The following is a 19,309-nucleotide window of genomic DNA, read 5'->3' as shown; positions in this document are numbered from 1 at the left end:
ATAGCCCTTGCTGTTCAAGTGGGTTTACCTCAACTCTGGGTCCCTATTGAGATCAATATTTACTGCAGCTCATTTTCTACAAACTGCCTTTGTCAAAAGAAAAATTCTTTATCCGGAAACCATAGCAGCAAAGAATTTCTTCTTCAAGGATAGCTGTGCAAACATTCAATTCTAGCTAAGCAATTTCTCAGCTGTTGTGAAGCTGGGTCATGAGCTCTTTTTTTTTCCAAAAAAATAGGACTCTTCCTCAACCAGCAAGTTCCAAATTTCAAACAGAAATAATTTAGTACACTGAGGACTGCCCATTGTTCATAACTGTGGCTGTGGTTTCAGAGTCTCTGTTGTACATTTTAATTGATAGCTTGAATGCTCTCACCATTAGAGTTCCCAAATAAAGTAACCCTTTATATAAAATTCAGCATCTACAAAATGATACCAACAACTTCTCTGAAGACACTAATGTTCCAGAATGTGACAAATCGCCACTAGCCTAACGCCTTCTAAAAGGCACAAAACTGAACTTTTCCTGCCCATTCCTTCCAACTCCCATGAGTTCCCTGTGCTTTTGCTAAATGAGTCTACTGGATATACAATAACACAATTTTGAGCACTGCCTCACACTATTCAAAAAAATCCTTAGTAAGATAAAGAATCCAAGACTGCAGATAGCTCCCGCTTTAATTGATCTGCATCTGGTAGCTATACCTTCTACACTTGAGCCTGTAAATTTTATAGAATCTTGTTGCAGCATCTTAACCTGAATTATTGTCAGTCTTTCTTCATTCACCCTCTCCAACAGCCACCGGGTTCCTCCAGCAATTTGTTTTTGTCTATTAAATTAACAGTTCACTCCAAACATGTCTCCATCACTACCTTGTTCTTTAAAACACTCCTAAAACTCTTTAATCACTCAAGTTGTTCACTGTGAAACTTGATAATGTCAAAAAAAACCTGTCTGCCCTCATACAATATTGCTTCAACTATCCAAAATGATTTGAGCCAAACCAGAAGTTCCTGTTCATTTAACCACATCTGTCTTCAAGTATACTTACGGACTGAAAATAAAAACCTAACAACTCATATTTGTATTTTTAGCATAGCCTCAAAAAAAAATTACCCTATCTAAGCAAGTTGGAAGGCTGAAAAAAGTGGAATGGTATGAAAGTTTTTCATATTTCTAAATGTCCTATTTCACACCTGCCATGAAGTCTGAACCAAGATTGTTTAATGACTCCAAGTTAAACCACCTGAAAGGCCAAAGTGTTAACTAGATCTTTTAATATTTTCTGGATACTGCCTTTATTGTGTGATGATTAAAAGAATACCTTTCAAACTGTTGCAGTTGCAAATCCACCTATTAAATCTAATGATGGAAAGGTATTCCTATACTGATCTAGCCAAAAGATTACACATGCCTTAAATGTTTAAGAAGCCGGGCTGTCATTGATAAGATGTCTGTTCTCTCTTGAGAGAGATCACATCCCCTGTCACTCAACTATCAAATTACCTGCACATCTTGCAAAACCATCCACAAATCAGGTATCAAACATTAAAATGTATCCTTCAAAAGAAGAAAAGTTGTCTACAAACTATTTTGAGGATGGGGTTGTTGCAAAACTAGCTTGCAGATTATGCCGAGTACTTAATCTTATCTACCTCCTATATAGACCATTTTAATTCCCTATTTTACTTCTCATATGGAAGCCCACATGAAATGGACACAAACATCAAGACATCAACCATACATCCTAAACTGCAATTTTCTGCTCTGTCAATACAATCACTGACTTGAAAACAAATTCCAGTCAACTCTAATCAGTGATCTTAACTATATTTATTTTTGGGAGTTCAAAAGAAAGCAACTTAAGACATACTGAAATCCATGAAACTGCTTTACAAGATTTGTGAAGTAAAATCAAAAATGATTTAAAAAAAAACACTCAGTCAGCATCTGTGGAAAAAGCAGCAGCCTGCGGCAATCTGAAATGTTGCCTCTTTCTACAGTTGCTCCCTGACCTGCTGAGTTTCCAGTATTTTCACTTCATTGGAAGCCTATTCCAATTACCTGCCACCCTGTGTGTCAAAAACCTACCCCTCATATCCCTTTTAAATCTTACCCCCTCACCTTAAACCTATGCCCTTTAACTTCAGACTCCTCCAACTTGGGAAGATGCCATTCACTGTGTACATTCTCCCTTCATTTAATTTACCAAAACACTTCATACTTATCCAAGTTAAATGCCATCTACCATTCCTTTGTCCACTTTGTTACTGTACCATTTATAGAAATGAATGAATAACACTGTCAGAATTTGACCCTGGAAGATTATCAGTAAAATGGCATATATTCAATGAGACTTCACGTCCCAATTACCTCAATATGCAATATTGATATATATTTGAAAGCGGAATTAAAGCATAAGCCTTACTTGAATTTTGAGCATAAAGAGGGCCACCATTAATATGAGGCTGCACAGAAAACTGAGATGTCACTGAAGGATTTCGCCTGAAGCCACCTGAAGAAGCCGTGGAGGTTGTGGAATTATGCCGAGAGATCTGCCTGGTCATGGTACTGTACTGGGAACCAGGAGCCGAACCAGGGCCAGCTGAACGTGTTAGGAAAAGCAAGAGTAGAGGAAAGGGAAAAAAAAGGCATTATTCCATAATTCCGAACAGACTTGATTAGTGGAAGGAAACACAAACCCTCAAACCAGCCACAGTAGGAAGAAAGTGAGTCAATACAATGCAAGATCTAAAATTCCAGCCTGCTCCATTAAAAGCAATTGATACAACTTTGCCAACAAGGAAAAGCACCACTTGTTGTTACCACTCCTGTTCATCTTACCACTGTGTAAAATTTGGCACTGATTACATGCACTTTATCCACCATACTAGACTTCCAAATGAAGCATCTTATTTCCTGTTGAAGCTGGATGTAGACACAGAGAGACTCAAACAAAAATACAAATTTTGACCAGCCCTCAGTTATAAAACAATACAATAGCAATGAGCTAGTTAAGACTTTTTAAAACAAATTTAATAATTTATTTCAATATCAAAATTACTTAGAAGTAATTTATCTTTAATAAAAGGCCCAAAGGCGATTTGATCCATGTTGGTGTCATGGCCAGCTTTGACAAAAATTACTAGACTCATCCCCTTTGCTAACCTATACTGTATTCTACTTACTTTCCCTTCCCACCATCTAGTGGTATGACAAATAACTCTAGAGAGAAAATGGAATGGCTAGCCCAGGTATTTTTTTTTTTTTTTAAAAAGAGCCTAATCTTTGGCTGGTGAGGGGAAGTGATAAAAAGGGCATCTTGGATGGTTTCATTACCTATACCAGAAAGGTTCTAGGTCCAATTACCAGGCAGTCAGGTGAGGACTGTACCAGTGGGTCCTACACAGTTACTGGCAAGGGCAAACGTAATATTAGTAAAACGAAAATAAAAATTGGTACACAAGCACTGTACAGGTCCAGATTGGCTCAGGTTCCAAATATGGCCCACCTAAAAGATTGCCAATCCTCAAAGGTCCAATCAATAAATACTTAAAGCAGCAACAGTGGAACTATTCTTCAGCAAGTAGTCTACACTACTGCTCCAAATGGAAGATTCTAAAAGGGACAGGCAGGCTAGCTTCTGTAACTAAAGCCATGGTTTTGGTACCCCAGGATTAATTGTTTAAAACTTGAGATAGGAAATAACTTTTCATTCCAAATTACAAGTGTTTCATATTCAAACACTGTGAATGCTCAGTTGTTGAATCAGGAATAGAGAGATCTTTAGAACTAAGGGCATCAATGCAAAAGGATGTCATGTTCTAAAAAGAAACTGATAAAGAGAACAGGCCTTTGAGTTAACATTTCAGATGTTTAAATATTCCAGCAATGAGTTACTGGAATTCTTTCCTTAAAGACAACAACATGGATTAAAAGGACTTTTGCCTGTAAGCATTTGATTATCACCCAACACCTTTGCACTAAGTTTTAGTATTTGTTATCCATTGCAAATCAACACCATTAACCACATCCATTGAGCCAGCTGTGAATAAAAGGAGAGATGAGTGAATAAATCCATGCTGGAGTCAGTCTCACCTACGAAATCGCCCACAGGCAGTGGAGGGGGTGGTGGTGGCAGGGAAGGGGACCCAGCAGGAATAGAATATGGTGCTAAAAGAAAATACATTGTGATTATAACAGATCTAATATACTTGTATATGGAATACAAATAAAGACCTGAGCTGCTGGCAGCTAAAATGATCAGTTAACCCATGACAACTGCAAGCACCCACTTGAGCTTGTGGTTTAATTTTAGGTCAAGGGATTTGACAAGATTGATGACCTATCATTTAAAAAAAAAACTTTCCTTCCAGTAAAGAGTTCACAATGAAACAAATTTACTTCCAGCAAAATAGTTCAAAATTTAAATCCTTGCTTATCATTGAATTCATTTTGGGGGGGGGGGGGGGGGGAATAGCTGTTATACTCAAGTTTTGCTTCCAGAAAATGCTACTTCAGTTTCACTTTAATTAGACTCAGCTATAATGAAACATATATTTGAGTGTATCTTTTGGATAAAAGGTTCACTCACCACTATGTATAACAGTGCATACATGGCTAGATTGCAAACACACATTGATACATTTCTTCCCAGCCATTCCAAAAAAGTCTATTACATGAAATATATATTTTTTAATCTGCCTTACAATAACCAGCAACAATATCTCCCCCTCAAACATGAAATTTTAGATTCACATTACAGCTTGCACTGCACTTTACAGCAAATGCCTGTTGGATCTACCCAAACATCTGGAATGAAGCATTGCTGCATGTTAAAATCACTGATCAGTTGCCTTTCAAAGCAATAGATTAAAATTATTAAGTTTGAAAATTTAACCATTACTTTTAACTTGATTTAATTCGTAAAAGTTAAATGTATTAAAGTCTATTCTCCCTGGGATTCAACTTTTTCATAAGTATTAAGCTACTTAACAGTCCATAAGTGGCATTAGGTTAATATTTAAGAAAAAAGTGCATTTTTGCACATTTACAATGTCTCAAGGAGCAGGTGGTGTAAAAGTAGATGCAATGTACAGAGAGACTGAGAAAGGATAAACAGTGGATAAGGCATAAGTACAGTCAGCTGGATTGGTTGAAATGTGTTTAAATAAAGTATTAAAAACAAGGGTGATGAACTTAAAAGAACGGATCAGTACACAGAATTATGATGTTGTGGTCATTACAGACACTACATGAGAGAAAGGCAGGCTGCTTGATGCTCTGGGTTTAGATGTTTCAAAAGCAAGAGGTGGGGAAATAACATTGCTAATCAAGGACAGTGTCACAGCTGCAGAAAGGGATGACATCGTGGAGAGATTGTCTACTGAGTCATTATGGGTAGAATTCAGAATTAGGAAGGGAGCATTCGTCCAGGAAGGGAATGTTCTATAGCCCCTTCAATAGTCACCGTGACACTGAGCAGTAGATAAATAGGCAGAGTTTGGAAAGGTTCAAAGGATTGTTATCATGGGAGATCTCAACCTCCCTAAAACAGATTGGCACCTCCCTAGTACAAAAATCCAAAACTTGTTTGGCACGTCCAAGAGAGCCCATCCTGTGCTGCCCTGTATACAATGCTCATTGTTCAAAATCAAATGTCAACTCTAATTGCTTTGAACTGATAACTGCATTTGCATCTTTTCTGACAAATAGTAAGTCTCAACTCAACTCAAAGTAGAAATTGAACACATACCAGAATATCCATCTCCAGCATTAAGTTAAAAAGAGCAAAGGAATTACATCCCAAATATATCAAATTTTAAAAGCATCATCCATTAACTATTCTATAAAATAAACAAAGCTACAGACCTGGCAAAAGGGTGGGTGGCGAAGGTGTTGGCACTGCAATAGGAATGCCTATACTGCTGCTACCGCTGTTTTCTCGGCTTCCACTTCCACCACTGCTGCCACTGAAGAAAAAGAATTAAAACAAATGTAATTTTGTCTTGCGCCTACCTCAAAAATAACAGCCTGTAGAGATCAGATTCAATAAAGACTGCAAAGGGCCAGCTGTAAACTGACTTGCACGCCCTGATACAACCAGAGGCACATTTTATGTTGCCCTTCACAAATAAACAAAGTCACTTTCAGTATGGGCAACGGGAATTCTAGCTGTTTCAATTCTCTAATTAAAACAATTTCAGGACCACTTAGCACTCTTTCCTACCTGTCTCAGATGAGTAAACTCGGTACACAAGATTGAACTGGATTGCTTCCTAGCATATGCAGTTTGAGAGGTGCTCCAAATATTCAGGGGCAGCATGATCATAGGAGTTAGACTTTAAATACAAAGATGTAAATACGTTCAAAATCTGTGGTAGCAGTCTTCAGATTGCAATTTGTTACAACGACAAACTAGTCATATACCCCCTCAACCTCCATGAGACATTGGGAACAGTAGTTTAAGAAATTCACAAGCAATAGCATTAATATTTTTCATTTCAATATATCACAACTGTCAATTGTGATAAAATTCAAGAGTTTGAAATCTCTCATGTCTTATGAGGATTATTACTTGCATTCTTGACAATTTGATTAAAAAAAACTGCATATCACCAGTTGGTTATTTCACAAGAATTGTTCAGAAGACTTAACACTTCCCATGTACTTTGGTATTCTCCACTGGAGCCCTGTCCTGGAAAAGCACAATGACAGGTATCATTTGAGTTCCAGCAGATTTGAGGGTATTTAGTACCACATACACATCTTCCTTGAACATTAAAATACAAACAAAACCATGTAAATATCACATGAGCACCACATTGTTCATAACCAACCCTGGAATTCAACATCAAAATACCTTCTTCCTGTGAAATCTCAACCTATAGCTGCAACATCCCAATCCAACAAACATTAAGGAGCACATGCCCATTTCAAAAGCCAAAGAAATCCAATGTCTTGTAGTTATTAAATACAGTAGGTTTCAGCCTGCTCCACCATCCAATCATTTCAGTCAGCACCAGTGACACAGCTCAGATATTGCTTGACAGCTCCAGTGACCTGGATTAAACACTGATCTCAAGTACTGTGCAGAATTTGCATGGTCTCTGAACTGTATAGTGTCCTCCAGGTCTTCTGGCTTCCTCCCACACCATTAATCCATAAAGGTTGAGGAGGTTAATTGCACTGTAAATTGCCTTTAGTGGGGGGGGGGGGGGGTGAATTGTAGAATCTGCAGCAGCCAACGGACAGTGGAAGGACAAAATAGAACTATAGAACACTCTCAGCCATCCTCACATCTAGAGGCAATCCCAAATTAATGAGACTATGTCTCAAATTGAGACTACATCTAATACAAAATACCCCAAATAATGGAAAATGCTTGAAACATGAAATAAAAAAAACAGTAATTGCTGAAAACTATCCAGCACTTGCAGAACTTTAACTGTTTTGCCTGCCTTTTCTTCTCATACAGCATTTCTCTCAAGCAGGAGATTCTTCCAAACATAAGCTTTTCACTGTAAAACTGTGCTCCAAATCTGGGAAAATCTGAGAAAAGTTTCACTGTCTTTGACCTTTGAGATAGTTTGCATAAAAATCTGGTTTATTTCAAATTAATTCCATCATGAGCCTCAAGTGCACTGCCTTCTTCTTGGTTGAGTTTTTTTTAATTCATAGATGCTCTTCTGCATATGACTGTTGTGATAGATAGATTGATACTTTATTGATCCCAATGGAAACTACAGTGTTCATAGTAGCATTACAAGTGTACAGATATACAAATATTAGAAGGGACATGGTTATTTGAGTTACTGTCACCTTCCTGTCAGCTAGAACCAATCTAGACATTCTCCTCTGACCTCTTATCATTGACAACACTTTTTCGCCCTAAGACCTGCTGCTCTCTGGATCCTTTTTGTTTATTGTACCATTCTCTGTAAACTGTAGAGACTATTTGTGAATATCCCAGATCAGTTTCTGAGATATTCAAAACATCCTGCCTGGCAGCAACAATCATTACATGGATGAAGTTACTTTTCTTTCCCATTCTGATATTTGGTCTGAACAACTGGACCCATTGACCATATCTGAATGCTTTTATGCATTGGGTTGCTGCCACGTGATTGGCCAATTATATATTTGCAGTAATATGCAAGTGTGCCTAATGTGACCTCTAAGTGTATAATTAGATTGAGAAGTTAAGTGAGTTGTGAGAGTGATGGTATATGTAATATCATGAAATCAAAGTAAAAAGGAAATTGCTCAAAGTAGTGGTCCGGTAGCATCTGTGGAAATGCTTTACGTTTTGATTTGAAGACCCATCATCAGAATGTTTAATAAAATCTTCTGATGAATTGTTCGATCTGGGACATTAAATCAGTATCTCTTTCTACAAGTGTTGTCTGATTTTTTTTTTTGGAATGGTTCGGTATTTACTGTTTCATTATTTTTAATATGTCAGAATTTTTGTTTTCTGTGAGGAGATTGGCCATGTTCTAGGGAGAATAAGACTGTATTTAAAAGGCAAGAGATGATTGAACATTGATCAGAGAAAACAAGACATGAAATGCAACATTGCACTTCATTTCAAAGGTATTCCTAGAATCCTGGTTCATACTTTCTCAATGATATTTATAATGAAATGATGTGGCTTAGGGATGACAGTAACTCAAATAACCATGTCCCTTCTAATATTTGTATATCTGTACACTTGTAATGCTACTATGAACACTGTAGTTTCCATTGGGATCAATAAAGTATCAATCTATCTATCACAACAGTCATATGCAGAAGAGCATCTATGAATGCATGACACATCGAACCATGAAGCAGCAGAAGACCACTTTGGGTTCCACTCCTGTCAGCTAAGTACAGGAAACTACATGCAAGCTCACCAAAACTGGACAGTTGATAATTTGGGGGGAAAAAAAACACAAATCGCTTGGTTTGATGAATCTACAGACAACAATCCAAGTGCATTATCACCATAATATTTAATTCTGAAGCTTCTATACTCAAGGAATAATTACATCGTTCTGATGACAGTTGAAACATTATGGATGAGACTATACATGATTAGAGGAAACAGATCTAATACTTTGTCAAAGATCCTCAGGTTAACTAGTTTCTGAAATAATTTTTCACAAAATACATATTTTGGAAACTCTGGTCTCCAAGGACAAAGAATTAAAAAATATATGAATAGTATTGAGAGGCACAAATTCTTATATTACAAGATGTTGGTGGACCTCTTGGGTTCACCCTAGACAAGAGTGATGAACCTATGCTACACACAGAAATTACGTTGTCATCCAACTTCTACTAAGCTTCAGGTGACGGACCACTATCCTGACATTCTCCTGTTAAAAGTCCTGATGCAATTTTGAATTCATTGTTCACTCAACAACTGCAAGCTGTCCAAGCCTTGAGGTAGCAGAGCAGCCCCAAGCCATGACGCTCCTTCCACCATGCTTCACAGTTGGGACGAGTTTTTGGTGTTAGTGCACAGTGCCCTTTTTCTCCAAACATAATGGTGTGCATTTCTGCCAAAAAGTTCATCTTTTATCTCATCTCTCTACAAAACATTGCCCCGAAGCATTGTAGAACATCCAGGTGGTCATTTGCAAACTTGAGACGTGCAGCAATGTTTCTTTTTGGAGATGAGTGGTTTTCTCCGTTGTGCCCTTCCATAACACCTCTCCTGTTTAGTGATTTTCTTCTGGTGGACACATGAACAGAGACTTTAGCAAGTTCTAGAGATTTCTAGAAGTCTTTTGCTGTTACTGTTAGGTTCTTTTTCACCACCTTCAGCATTGCACATTGTGCTCTTGGTGTGATTTTCTCAGGATGCCCAGTCCTAGGGAGAGCAGCAACAGTACAGAATTTCCTCCATTTGTAGCTAATTTCTCTTGCTGTGGCCTGATGAACAGTCAGATCTTTAAAAATGCTTCTGTGGTCTTTGCCAGCTTCATGCCTCTACAATTTTTCTTCTAAGGTCCTCCGAAAGTTGTTTTGATCAGGGCATGGTGCATATAAACAAATCTTTCTTGAGAAGAGCAGGCTCTGTCAGCAATCTGACTTTGTGTGTCCTTCTTTCTTAAAAAAAAGGGCAGGGTACCTCTATAACCCATACCTTCAATCTCATTGATTGCAACAACCAACTCCAAATAGCTTTTGTGGAAGGCATTACCCCGGAGGTTCACATACTTTATTGAACCTAGATTGTGATTGTTTAAATGGTGTACTCAGTATAGATGAGAATTACAGAAGATCAGAGCACATTTTAAGAGTAATTAATATAGAAAAACAGGTAATTGCAAAAGGTTCACTAACTTTTTCTTGCAACTGTGTCTAAATGGAGATTATAGTACATCAATTAGTGTTTTAAAATCTCTCAATTCACACATGAAAACTCAGACAGCAAAGCCATTACAGAATTACAATGAGTTTCAAAAGGAAATAAAATTGATGTAAATTAAAAGCAAACAGCACTACAAATCAACTGGGGGAAAAATTATTGCCATTTAAAGAATTCACGCTGAATGGCATCCTGGCTTCAACAGCTACAAACCTGAGAAAAATCAAAATATGAGCAGAATTTTCTGTAGACAGTATCCAGAAGGTTTATTAAAAAAAACTTTCTATACAAGCACTATCAAATTAGGCCTGATTGCTTTTATGGATGTAAGTAGAATCGAGTTAAGCCCAAAACCAGCCTGTTGAGAAGCAAGTTTGCCAGCAGACAAATTGAATTTCAATTACTCTAATATCAACAGAATTTAAAAAACCAGCGATTATCTCATAATAAAATCGTACCTGTGTGTTCTTGGCCTTTGGTTCAGCGATGCTGTTCTAATAGGACTCTGTTGGTTTGCCACATTCCTAGCTGGACTCGTCATGTAATCATTGGGAATGACAGGTGGTTTGACAGGTTCCAAGGTTTTGTAGGGAGTATTTCGTCTGAAGGAAGAGAAAAAAGTCATTTCATAATATCCAACCTTTATCAAGGACAATGAATTTAACATTAAATTCATAACTAAATACAGTGAAAAGGCAGCATGATTGTTGTGGTTTACAAGGACTTCTATAAGGCCTTTGATAAGGTCCCATATGGAAGACTGGTCCAAAAGGTCATTGTATGTGGGATTCAAGACATAGTAGCAAACTGAATGCAAACTTGGCTTGGTACTAAGACAGGGGTTTGCGTTTGTTATTGGAAGCTGATGATTGCAGCATCTCAGGGATCAGTGCCTCAACTTCTTTTGCTTGTTATATACATTAATGGTATTGGTATATCCTATACATGTAAGTATAGGATATACCAAGTTTGCAGAGAACACAAAAGCAGGTGACGTTAGTAGCGAAGAGTCTTAGAACTCAAAATAATACTGCTGGTACATAGGGCTGTACAATAAAATTCAATTCTGAAAAATATGTAATGATGCATTTTGGGCAGTCACATAAAGGTATAAGATTTACAATCACAAATGGGAGGGTCCTAGGGGGTACTGAGGAACAAATGGACCTTGGTGTACAAGTTTAACAATCCCTGAAAGTGGTTCCACAGTTAGAGTGAAGTCCACCTGAGAAATATCATGCCCTGGCTAATTAAGGCAAGCCTGCTGGAGCAAGCAAGTCTTGGTACAACGCTTTAAACAAAATTTATTGGGCCACATCTGAAATAACATGTGCAGCTCTCGTCACCACAATACAGAAGTGCAGACAAGCATAGGCTTAAGATGGGTAAAAAGTTTAGATACAAGGAAAAATTTTTTAATCGCCAGGAGGGTGGTTGCAATTTAGAACATACTGTCGAGGATGGCTGAGGTAAGCACCCTCAATATTATGCAGCATCCAGAACCACAAAGACATAATAAGTCACGGACCGATTGTGGTGAATGGGATTAGTACAGGTGGGTAGCTAATAAGTCAAAAGGGCCTTTTTCCATGCTGTTTGATTCTAAGAACAAAAGCCTGTGTGTACCTACTTTTACGTACCAATATCCTTCACTGAATTTTGTTGAACCAGGTAATCCCCATATGTTCCAAATACCCAGTTAAAATGAAGAGAATTGATTTTGTTGACCATAATCAAGTAGCAAAAGCACTAAAGCCTTAATCCTAGACTGCTTCCAATAGGTTTTGAGAAAATGCAAGACTGGGGCAGTTTTGACACCTGTCAAGCTGACTGGGATCTTAAATATCTGGCAGACACTGAAAATTATATATTTTTAAGTGTAAAAAGTTTGATTTAATTGCAAATGTTTAGAAATAAAATATATTAAAATAAAATTATTTAAACAAAACCTCATTTTCTTTCTAATCTACTGGCCTATAAGTATCAGAGTAATTCTCCAACAGAATATTAAAAAATAAAAGACCCCACCAAGGATGCCATGAACATAGTGACAGATGCAGTACCATCTGTCACTCAGCAAATGCTGCACCTCCCTGTTCTGCACCACAGGAGTAAGTTTGAGATGACGTTTCAATAGATGAGTGCCCAGTGTTCCTTCAAGAGCTGCCAAATCCAGTCAGCAGAAAAATTTATATTTGGTCAACAGCAATCTTATAGAAGTTAGAGTTCTATCCATATTATTATTTCATAAAGCTTTAAATTTAATAAAGGCATACGGCAAAATAGAAATAAAAAAGCAGATTAGTTCTAAACTAAAACATTAACTTTGTACCTAACCTTGGGAAAACTAAAATAGTCCATTTAATACAAGATAATTCATTTGAAATTAAGCAGTCTAAACACAATGGATATGAACAATTCCTGTGCAACTGCACAACTAATTTCAGTAAATTAGCTCTCTCCTTCAAAAGTAGTTAGACAGCATAGAGTCAGAGTCATCCAACACAAACAGGCCTGTTGCCCAACTGTCTGAACCAAACAAGGCATCTTCCTGTACTAGTCAAACCTGCTGCACTTGGCCCATATCCTATCCACATAGCCACTTTCCTCATATGTAAGTTCAAAAATCCCTGAAGGTGGTGTCACCTTAGCTCATTGTATATATCCACTACCTTTGTAAAAACTTACCCACATGTCCCCTTTAAGTCTTTCTCTCCCATCTTAAATAGGTTGTCAGACTTTTTCCCAGGGTAGTGCAGCACGAATATTATATTCATAATTAATACTCTTATTCCCCAGGGTAGTGGAGTACAAGAATGACAGTCACCACCTTTTCCATGCCCTTCTTGACATCATAAATATCTAAAGGCTCACTCCAGGGAACAGTCCCATCTTATCCAGTCTCCCTATATAACTCAAGCTCTCCAGTCTTAGCAACATTGTTATGAATCTTTTTCTGCACCTCTTTAGCTTAATTACATAATTCCTTAACTATGGAAACATAATATTCCAGTTGCAGTCTCCTCTTGTACAGCTGCAACATAACATCCCAACTCTTGTGTTCAATGTCCCATGCAAAAGTTTGGGCACCCCGGTCAAAATTTCTGTTACTGTGAATAGCTAAGCAAGCAAATGATGACCTGATTTCCAAAAGGCATAAAGTTAAAGATGACATATTTCTTTAATATTTTAAGCCAGATTACTTTTTTATTTCTATCTTTTACAGTTTCAAAATAACAAAAAAAGGAAAAGGGCCTGAAGCAAAACTTTGGGCACCCTGCATGGTCAGTACTCAGTAACACCCCCTTTGGCAAGTATCACAGCTTGTAAACGCTTTCTGTAGCCAGTTAAGAGTCTTTTAATTCTTGTTTGGGGGATTTTCGCCCATTCTTCCTTGCAAAAGTCTTCTAGCTCTGAGTTTCTTGGGCCATCTTGCATGCAACTGCTCTTTTGAGGTCTATCCACAGATTTTCGATGATGTTTAGGTCAGGGGACTGTGACAGCCATGGCAAAACCTTCAGCTTGCGCCTCTTGAGGTAGTCCATTGTGGATTTTGAGGTGCGTTTAGGATCATTACCCTGTTGTAGAAGCCATCCTCTTTACATCTTCAGCTTTTTTTTTAAACAGATGGTGTGATGCTTGCTTTCAGAATTTGCTGGTATTTAATTGAATTTATTCTTCCCTCTACCAGTGAAATGTTCCCCGTGCCACTGGCTGCAACACAAGCCCAAAGCATAATCAATCCACTCTTGTGCTTAACAGTTGGAGAGGTGTTCTTCTCATGAAAATCTGCACCCTTTTTTCTCCAAGTATACCTTTGCTCATTGCGGCCAAAAAGTACTACTTTAACTTCATCAGTCCGCAGGACTTGTTTCCAAACTGCATCAGGCTTTGCAAACTTCTGATACTGAATCTTGTGGTGAGGACGCAGTAAAGGTTTTCTTCTGATGACTCTTCCATGAAGGTCCTATTTGTGCAGGTGTCGCTGCACAGTAGAACAGTGCACCACCACTCTAGGGTCTGCTAAATCTTCCTGAAGGTCTTTTGCAGTCAAACGGGGGTTTTGATTTGCCTTTCTAGCAATCCTACGAGCAGTTCTCTCAGAAAGTTTTCTTGGTCTTCTAGACCTCAACTTGACCTCCACCGTTCCTGTTAACTGCCATTTCTTAATTACATTTCTAACTGAGGAAAGAGCTACCTGAAAAGGCTTTGCTATCTTCTTATAACCTTCTCCTGCTCTGTGGGCATCATTTATTTTCATTTTCAGAGTGCTGGGCAGCTGCTTAGAGGAGCCCATGGCTGCTGATTGTTGGGACAGGGTTTGAGGAGTCAAGGTATTTATAACGCTTTGAAATTTGCATCACCTGGCCTTTCTAATGAACAAACCATAGCACTAACAAGATAATTAAGGTCTGAGACCTTGGTAAAAGTTATCAGAGCTGAAATCTCTTGGGATACCCAAACTTTTGCATGGTGCTCCTTTCCTTTTTTCACTTTTAAGATTCTACAAAACAAAAATGATACAATAGGATTGGGCCGAGCCAGCATGGATTTACCAAGGGCAAATCATGCTTGACTAATCTGTTGGAGTTTTTTGAGGGTGTAACAAGGATGTTAGACGGGGGTAAGCCAGTGGATGTTGTGTACCTAGATTTTCAGAAGGCATTCGATAAGGTGCCACATAGGAGATTGGTGAGTAAAATCAGAGCTCATGGCATTGGGGGCAGGGTTTCAACATGGATAGAAAACTGGTTGGCAGATAGAAAGCAAAGGGTAGCAGTGAATGGGTGTTTCTCAGACTGGCTGGAGGTGACTAGTGGGGTACCACAGGGCTCTGTATTGGGACCACAGCTCTTCACGATTTATGTCAACGATTTAGATGAGGGCATTGAAAACTATATCAGCAAGTTTGCTGACGATACTAAACTGGGTGGCAGTGTGACATGCGAAGAGGACGTTAGGAGAATACAGGGAGACTTGGATAGGCTGGGTGAGTGGGCAGATACTTGGCAGATGTCATTCAATGTGAATAAATGTGAAGTTATCCACTTTGGAAGCAGAAAAAAAGAGGGCAGAGTATTGTCTGAATGGTGTAGAGTTAGGTAAGAGAGAAATGCAAAGAGACCTAGGAGTCCTAGTTCACCCGTCAATGAAGGTGAATGAGCAAGTGCAACAGGCAGTGAAGAGGGCAAATGGAATGTTGGCCTTTGTTACAAGGGGAATTGAGTACAAGAGCAAGGATGTCCTTTTGCATTTGTACAGGGCCCTGGTGAGACCACACCTGGAATATTGTGTACAGTTTTGGTCTCCAGGTTTAAGGAAGGACATCCTGGCAATTGAGGAAGTGCAGCGTAGATTCACTAGGTTGATTCCTGGGATGGCAGGGCTGTCATATGCAGAGAGATTGGAGAGATTGGGCTTGTGCATGCTGGAATTGAGGAGATTGAGAGGGGATCTGATTGAAACGTTTAAGATAATTAAAGGATTTGATAGGATTGAGGCAGGAAATATGTTCCAGATGTTGGGAGAGTCCAGTACCAGAGGGCATGGATTGAGAATAAGAGGTCAGTTATTTAAAACAGAGTTGAGGAAAAACTTCTTCTCCCAGAGAGTTGTGGAGGTGTGGAATGCACTGCCTCGGAAGATGGTGGAGGCCAATTCTCTGGATGCTTTCAAGAAGGAGCTAGATAGATATCTGATGGATAGGGGAATCAAGGGATATGGGGACAAGGCAGGGACTGGGTATTGATAGTGAATGATCAGCCATGATCTCAGAATGGTGGTGCAGACTCGAGGGGCCGAATGGTCTACTTCTGCACCTATTGTCTAATCTTGCTTAAAATGTTGAAAATAACGTTTCATCTTTAACTTCATGTCTTTTGGAGATCAGTTCATCTTCTACTCACTTAACTATTCACAGTAACAGAAATTTTGACCAGGGGTGCCCAAACTTTTGCATGCCACTGTAAATCCATACACCATCATCCGTTCTCCTTGGATCATGGCATTCAAGGGATACCTGCATCCCTAGATCTGTTCTACAATTATACAAGGCCCTGTCATTCACTGTGTTTGTTTTGCCCTGGGTTAACCTCCCAAATGCATCACTTTGCATTTGTCCAAGTTAAATTCTATCTGTCTTTCTTTTGTCCACTTTTCTAATTATCTACATCCTGTTATAACCATAGGCCATCTTCATTGTTCACCTTAAACACAAATTTTGGCATCATCCACAAACGTACTAATCATGTCTACATTCTCATCTAATTCATTTATATGACAAACAACAGTGGACCAACGCAGCATGCACCTGGTCATGAATTGGCAAAATGCTAAACCATGCTTCCCCAAAGTTTACAACATACCCTAAAGTTCCACGTCCAGACATCGGAGGACTTGGTGGTTTTTGCGTAGGTGGATTTGTCCTAGTGAGTGTGCCTGATCTTGCAGGCTGGTTACCTCCATGCTGCAACAAAAAAAAACATATAATTAAGGAATGCTTTTTTGAAACTAGCTCAATTAAATCACAATCATTTATCCTTTAATAAAATGAACCACAATCTGTTGAACTTAGAATAATCGAAAAAAATCAATTCAGCCTGTGAAAACCTCATTAGTTTATATAGATAAAAGCAGAGAAGCCTCAGTGTAGTGCTTTTGGTAAATTGGCTGTTTTCAGAAGTTTACTGTAATTAGCCTCCAAAATAATAAATTGTAGAACTTCCAAAAGCATGATTGTTGGAAGGATCTACTAAAGTGTCAGTACAAAATAGCAAAGAAATAATAACACCTTTAAAAACCATTCATAAACTGAACACGTTTATATATTTCACCCTTAAATGGCTGTGTTGCTACTCATAAAAGCCATTGGGCCACAGTAAGTTTTCATGATTGCTCTGCAGAATTGTGGACTGGCAATCATAAGTCTGTTTTGCAGACAAAGCTATAAAAAGTGAGATTAATTTCAGTAGTTCTTTTGACCAATGTGATCACAATGGGCCAAATGGCATCTTTTCATATGTTGTAAATTTATAGCATTTTTTCATTTTAAATAAAACAGACAGAAATGTGCCCAAAGTGAAATGCAAAATATCACCATTATGACTTAGTTATCATCCAGGTACAAGGATAAATATTAGCCTAGTTGAAGAGTTGCAAAGCATTTCCCAGCAAAAAGTTGCAATAAAAAAAATTCTCTAATGAAAATCCTGAAGTTTACAGAAAAGTAAAGCTTTTGCTTTAAAACCGAAGTACAGAAGAAAGAATAACATCCTGTGAAGTGTTCTTTCAATTAGTCCATTTAAATTATATGTGTTTTTATGTACAAATTTTTTCAGGGGTATATAAAGTGAAATACGAGTAGAATAATTTGCTTCATTAAAATGTTAGGGTGTCGGTAAAATTGTTCAACACATCCAAAAACCCCAAATTCAATTAACCGTCCAACAGTGAAATCTCGTAAATTTTGCCGTTACTTTACAACAGCATTCTTCAAAGACAGCTCTTGCTTTAATTGTACATTTATCACATTGGAAAAGCCAATTGAAATAATGCATTTATAATCCCATTTTACCAAAAAGACATGGGAACGGAGGTTTCATTAGAAATTTCAACAGTGCACAACGAAAGGAAACTGTTTGTCTTACCTTGGCTTTAAGCCACTTAATGTTGCCAAAAAAGGAGAAAAAAAAATAGAGGAAAATTAACCACATATCATTAAGCTTGGCAGAAGGAAGCTAAACAAATTCACTATAGAAACTAAGCAACACAACTGATAATTAATACTTAATGTTTCCTGTCATTCAGCAAATGGCACACATTAACAAGCAAATCAATTGAGGTACTGGGAAATAAATAGGTTCCTCTTCAATTAACACTGAGATAAACATTCCTACTCTATTTGTAAACTAAATGCCAAGATTACATGAGCACGACTGCCAAGTACTTGACAGATTTCCAACAATTCAATCTCAAGATCAATTTATTTTGCCATAAGTAAAACAAATGAGGGCCCAAGGCAATCAATACCCATTCACAACTGGTATTTCTATTAACTGAAATACATTCTAAAGCTCAGATCACTAAAGTTCAAGCTAAGATGAAGATGAACACGTGATCAAGAATTAGACTGTTTAATATCTTAATATGCAAATCTGCATGTGAGAATGAGTTGGTGCATAGTGTTCATACACTGAATATTCCATAAGGTTTCTCCAGCAAACAAAATTTAATGTTAATGTTATTTTAATGCACAAGATAATTCTTCCTTGTATTGCATATTCTTCAATACTTTTGGCAGCTATAACACATTCCCACTGCCACATCTTCCTCTCACAATCCTTTTCTGTTTTCCACACAGCACCTCTCTAAAGACCTGATTCAGTCATCCATGTCCAGCCCTGACACTTACCCCCCCCCCCACAGGTGCTACACCCTGCAGGTGCTACACAAGTTCCTACACCTCCCTCATTACCCAATGATCTGAATAGCCCTTCCTGTACACCACCTCCAGCCTGTATATTGTATTCTGCGCTCTCAATGTGATCTCTTCCAGTGAAATCAAGTACAAGCACGTAGGTTTTTTTTTGTCCTGGAGTGGAAGCAGTTAAGACATTATTTGGTTGCATGAAGTTGAAGTTATGAGTGAGATAGAATGTAGGAAACTTTTCACTCTGAAAGGTTCATAAAACTAAACTTAGAGAAAAGGGTCAGAGACTGAGAGGAGAATAGGAAACATTCTTCAGCCAGAGAATGGCAAGTAGTTAGAATGCAGAGACTAAGAATAGTTGAAGCTGTGACACTGACAGCATTTAATGTTTAGATGAGTGCTTGAATCAGTCAAGCACGGGCCATGTGCTGGGTAACTGAGTTATTACAGAAGTTAACAACAAGATTGGACTGCACCATTGCTATGATTCCCTTCAGGCTTACTGGGGAAGGCCAGTTAA

At 38.2% G+C, this 19,309-nt stretch overlaps 1 protein-coding gene across 5 annotated transcripts in view; it reads right to left on the bottom strand.

The window, feature by feature from the left end:
- abi1a (abl-interactor 1a) overlaps positions 1 to 19,309 on the bottom strand; it is an 82,353-nt gene that overhangs the window by 10,488 nt on the left and 52,556 nt on the right. For 2 of the 5 annotated variants that reach the window (XM_059972054.1, XM_059972052.1), the window contains exons 4-8: positions 16,727 to 16,827; positions 10,820 to 10,963; positions 5,873 to 5,973; positions 4,100 to 4,174; positions 2,430 to 2,606 (exon numbers count right to left, since the gene is read on the bottom strand). In XM_059972054.1, the coding sequence (XP_059828037.1) occupies positions 2,430 to 2,606; positions 4,100 to 4,174; positions 5,873 to 5,973; positions 10,820 to 10,963; positions 16,727 to 16,827 (598 nt within the window). The remainder of the gene's footprint in view (positions 1 to 2,429; positions 2,607 to 4,099; positions 4,175 to 5,872; positions 5,974 to 10,819; positions 10,964 to 16,726; positions 16,828 to 19,309) is intronic. The other 3 variants (XM_059972055.1, XM_059972053.1, XM_059972056.1) reach the window with 2 other exon arrangements.

The sequence above is a fragment of the Hypanus sabinus genome, chromosome 6, assembly GCF_030144855.1.
Source record: "Hypanus sabinus isolate sHypSab1 chromosome 6, sHypSab1.hap1, whole genome shotgun sequence".
In the NCBI taxonomy this organism is placed as follows: Eukaryota; Metazoa; Chordata; class Chondrichthyes; order Myliobatiformes; family Dasyatidae; genus Hypanus; species Hypanus sabinus.
This window is presented reverse-complemented; position numbering and strand designations above follow the sequence as displayed.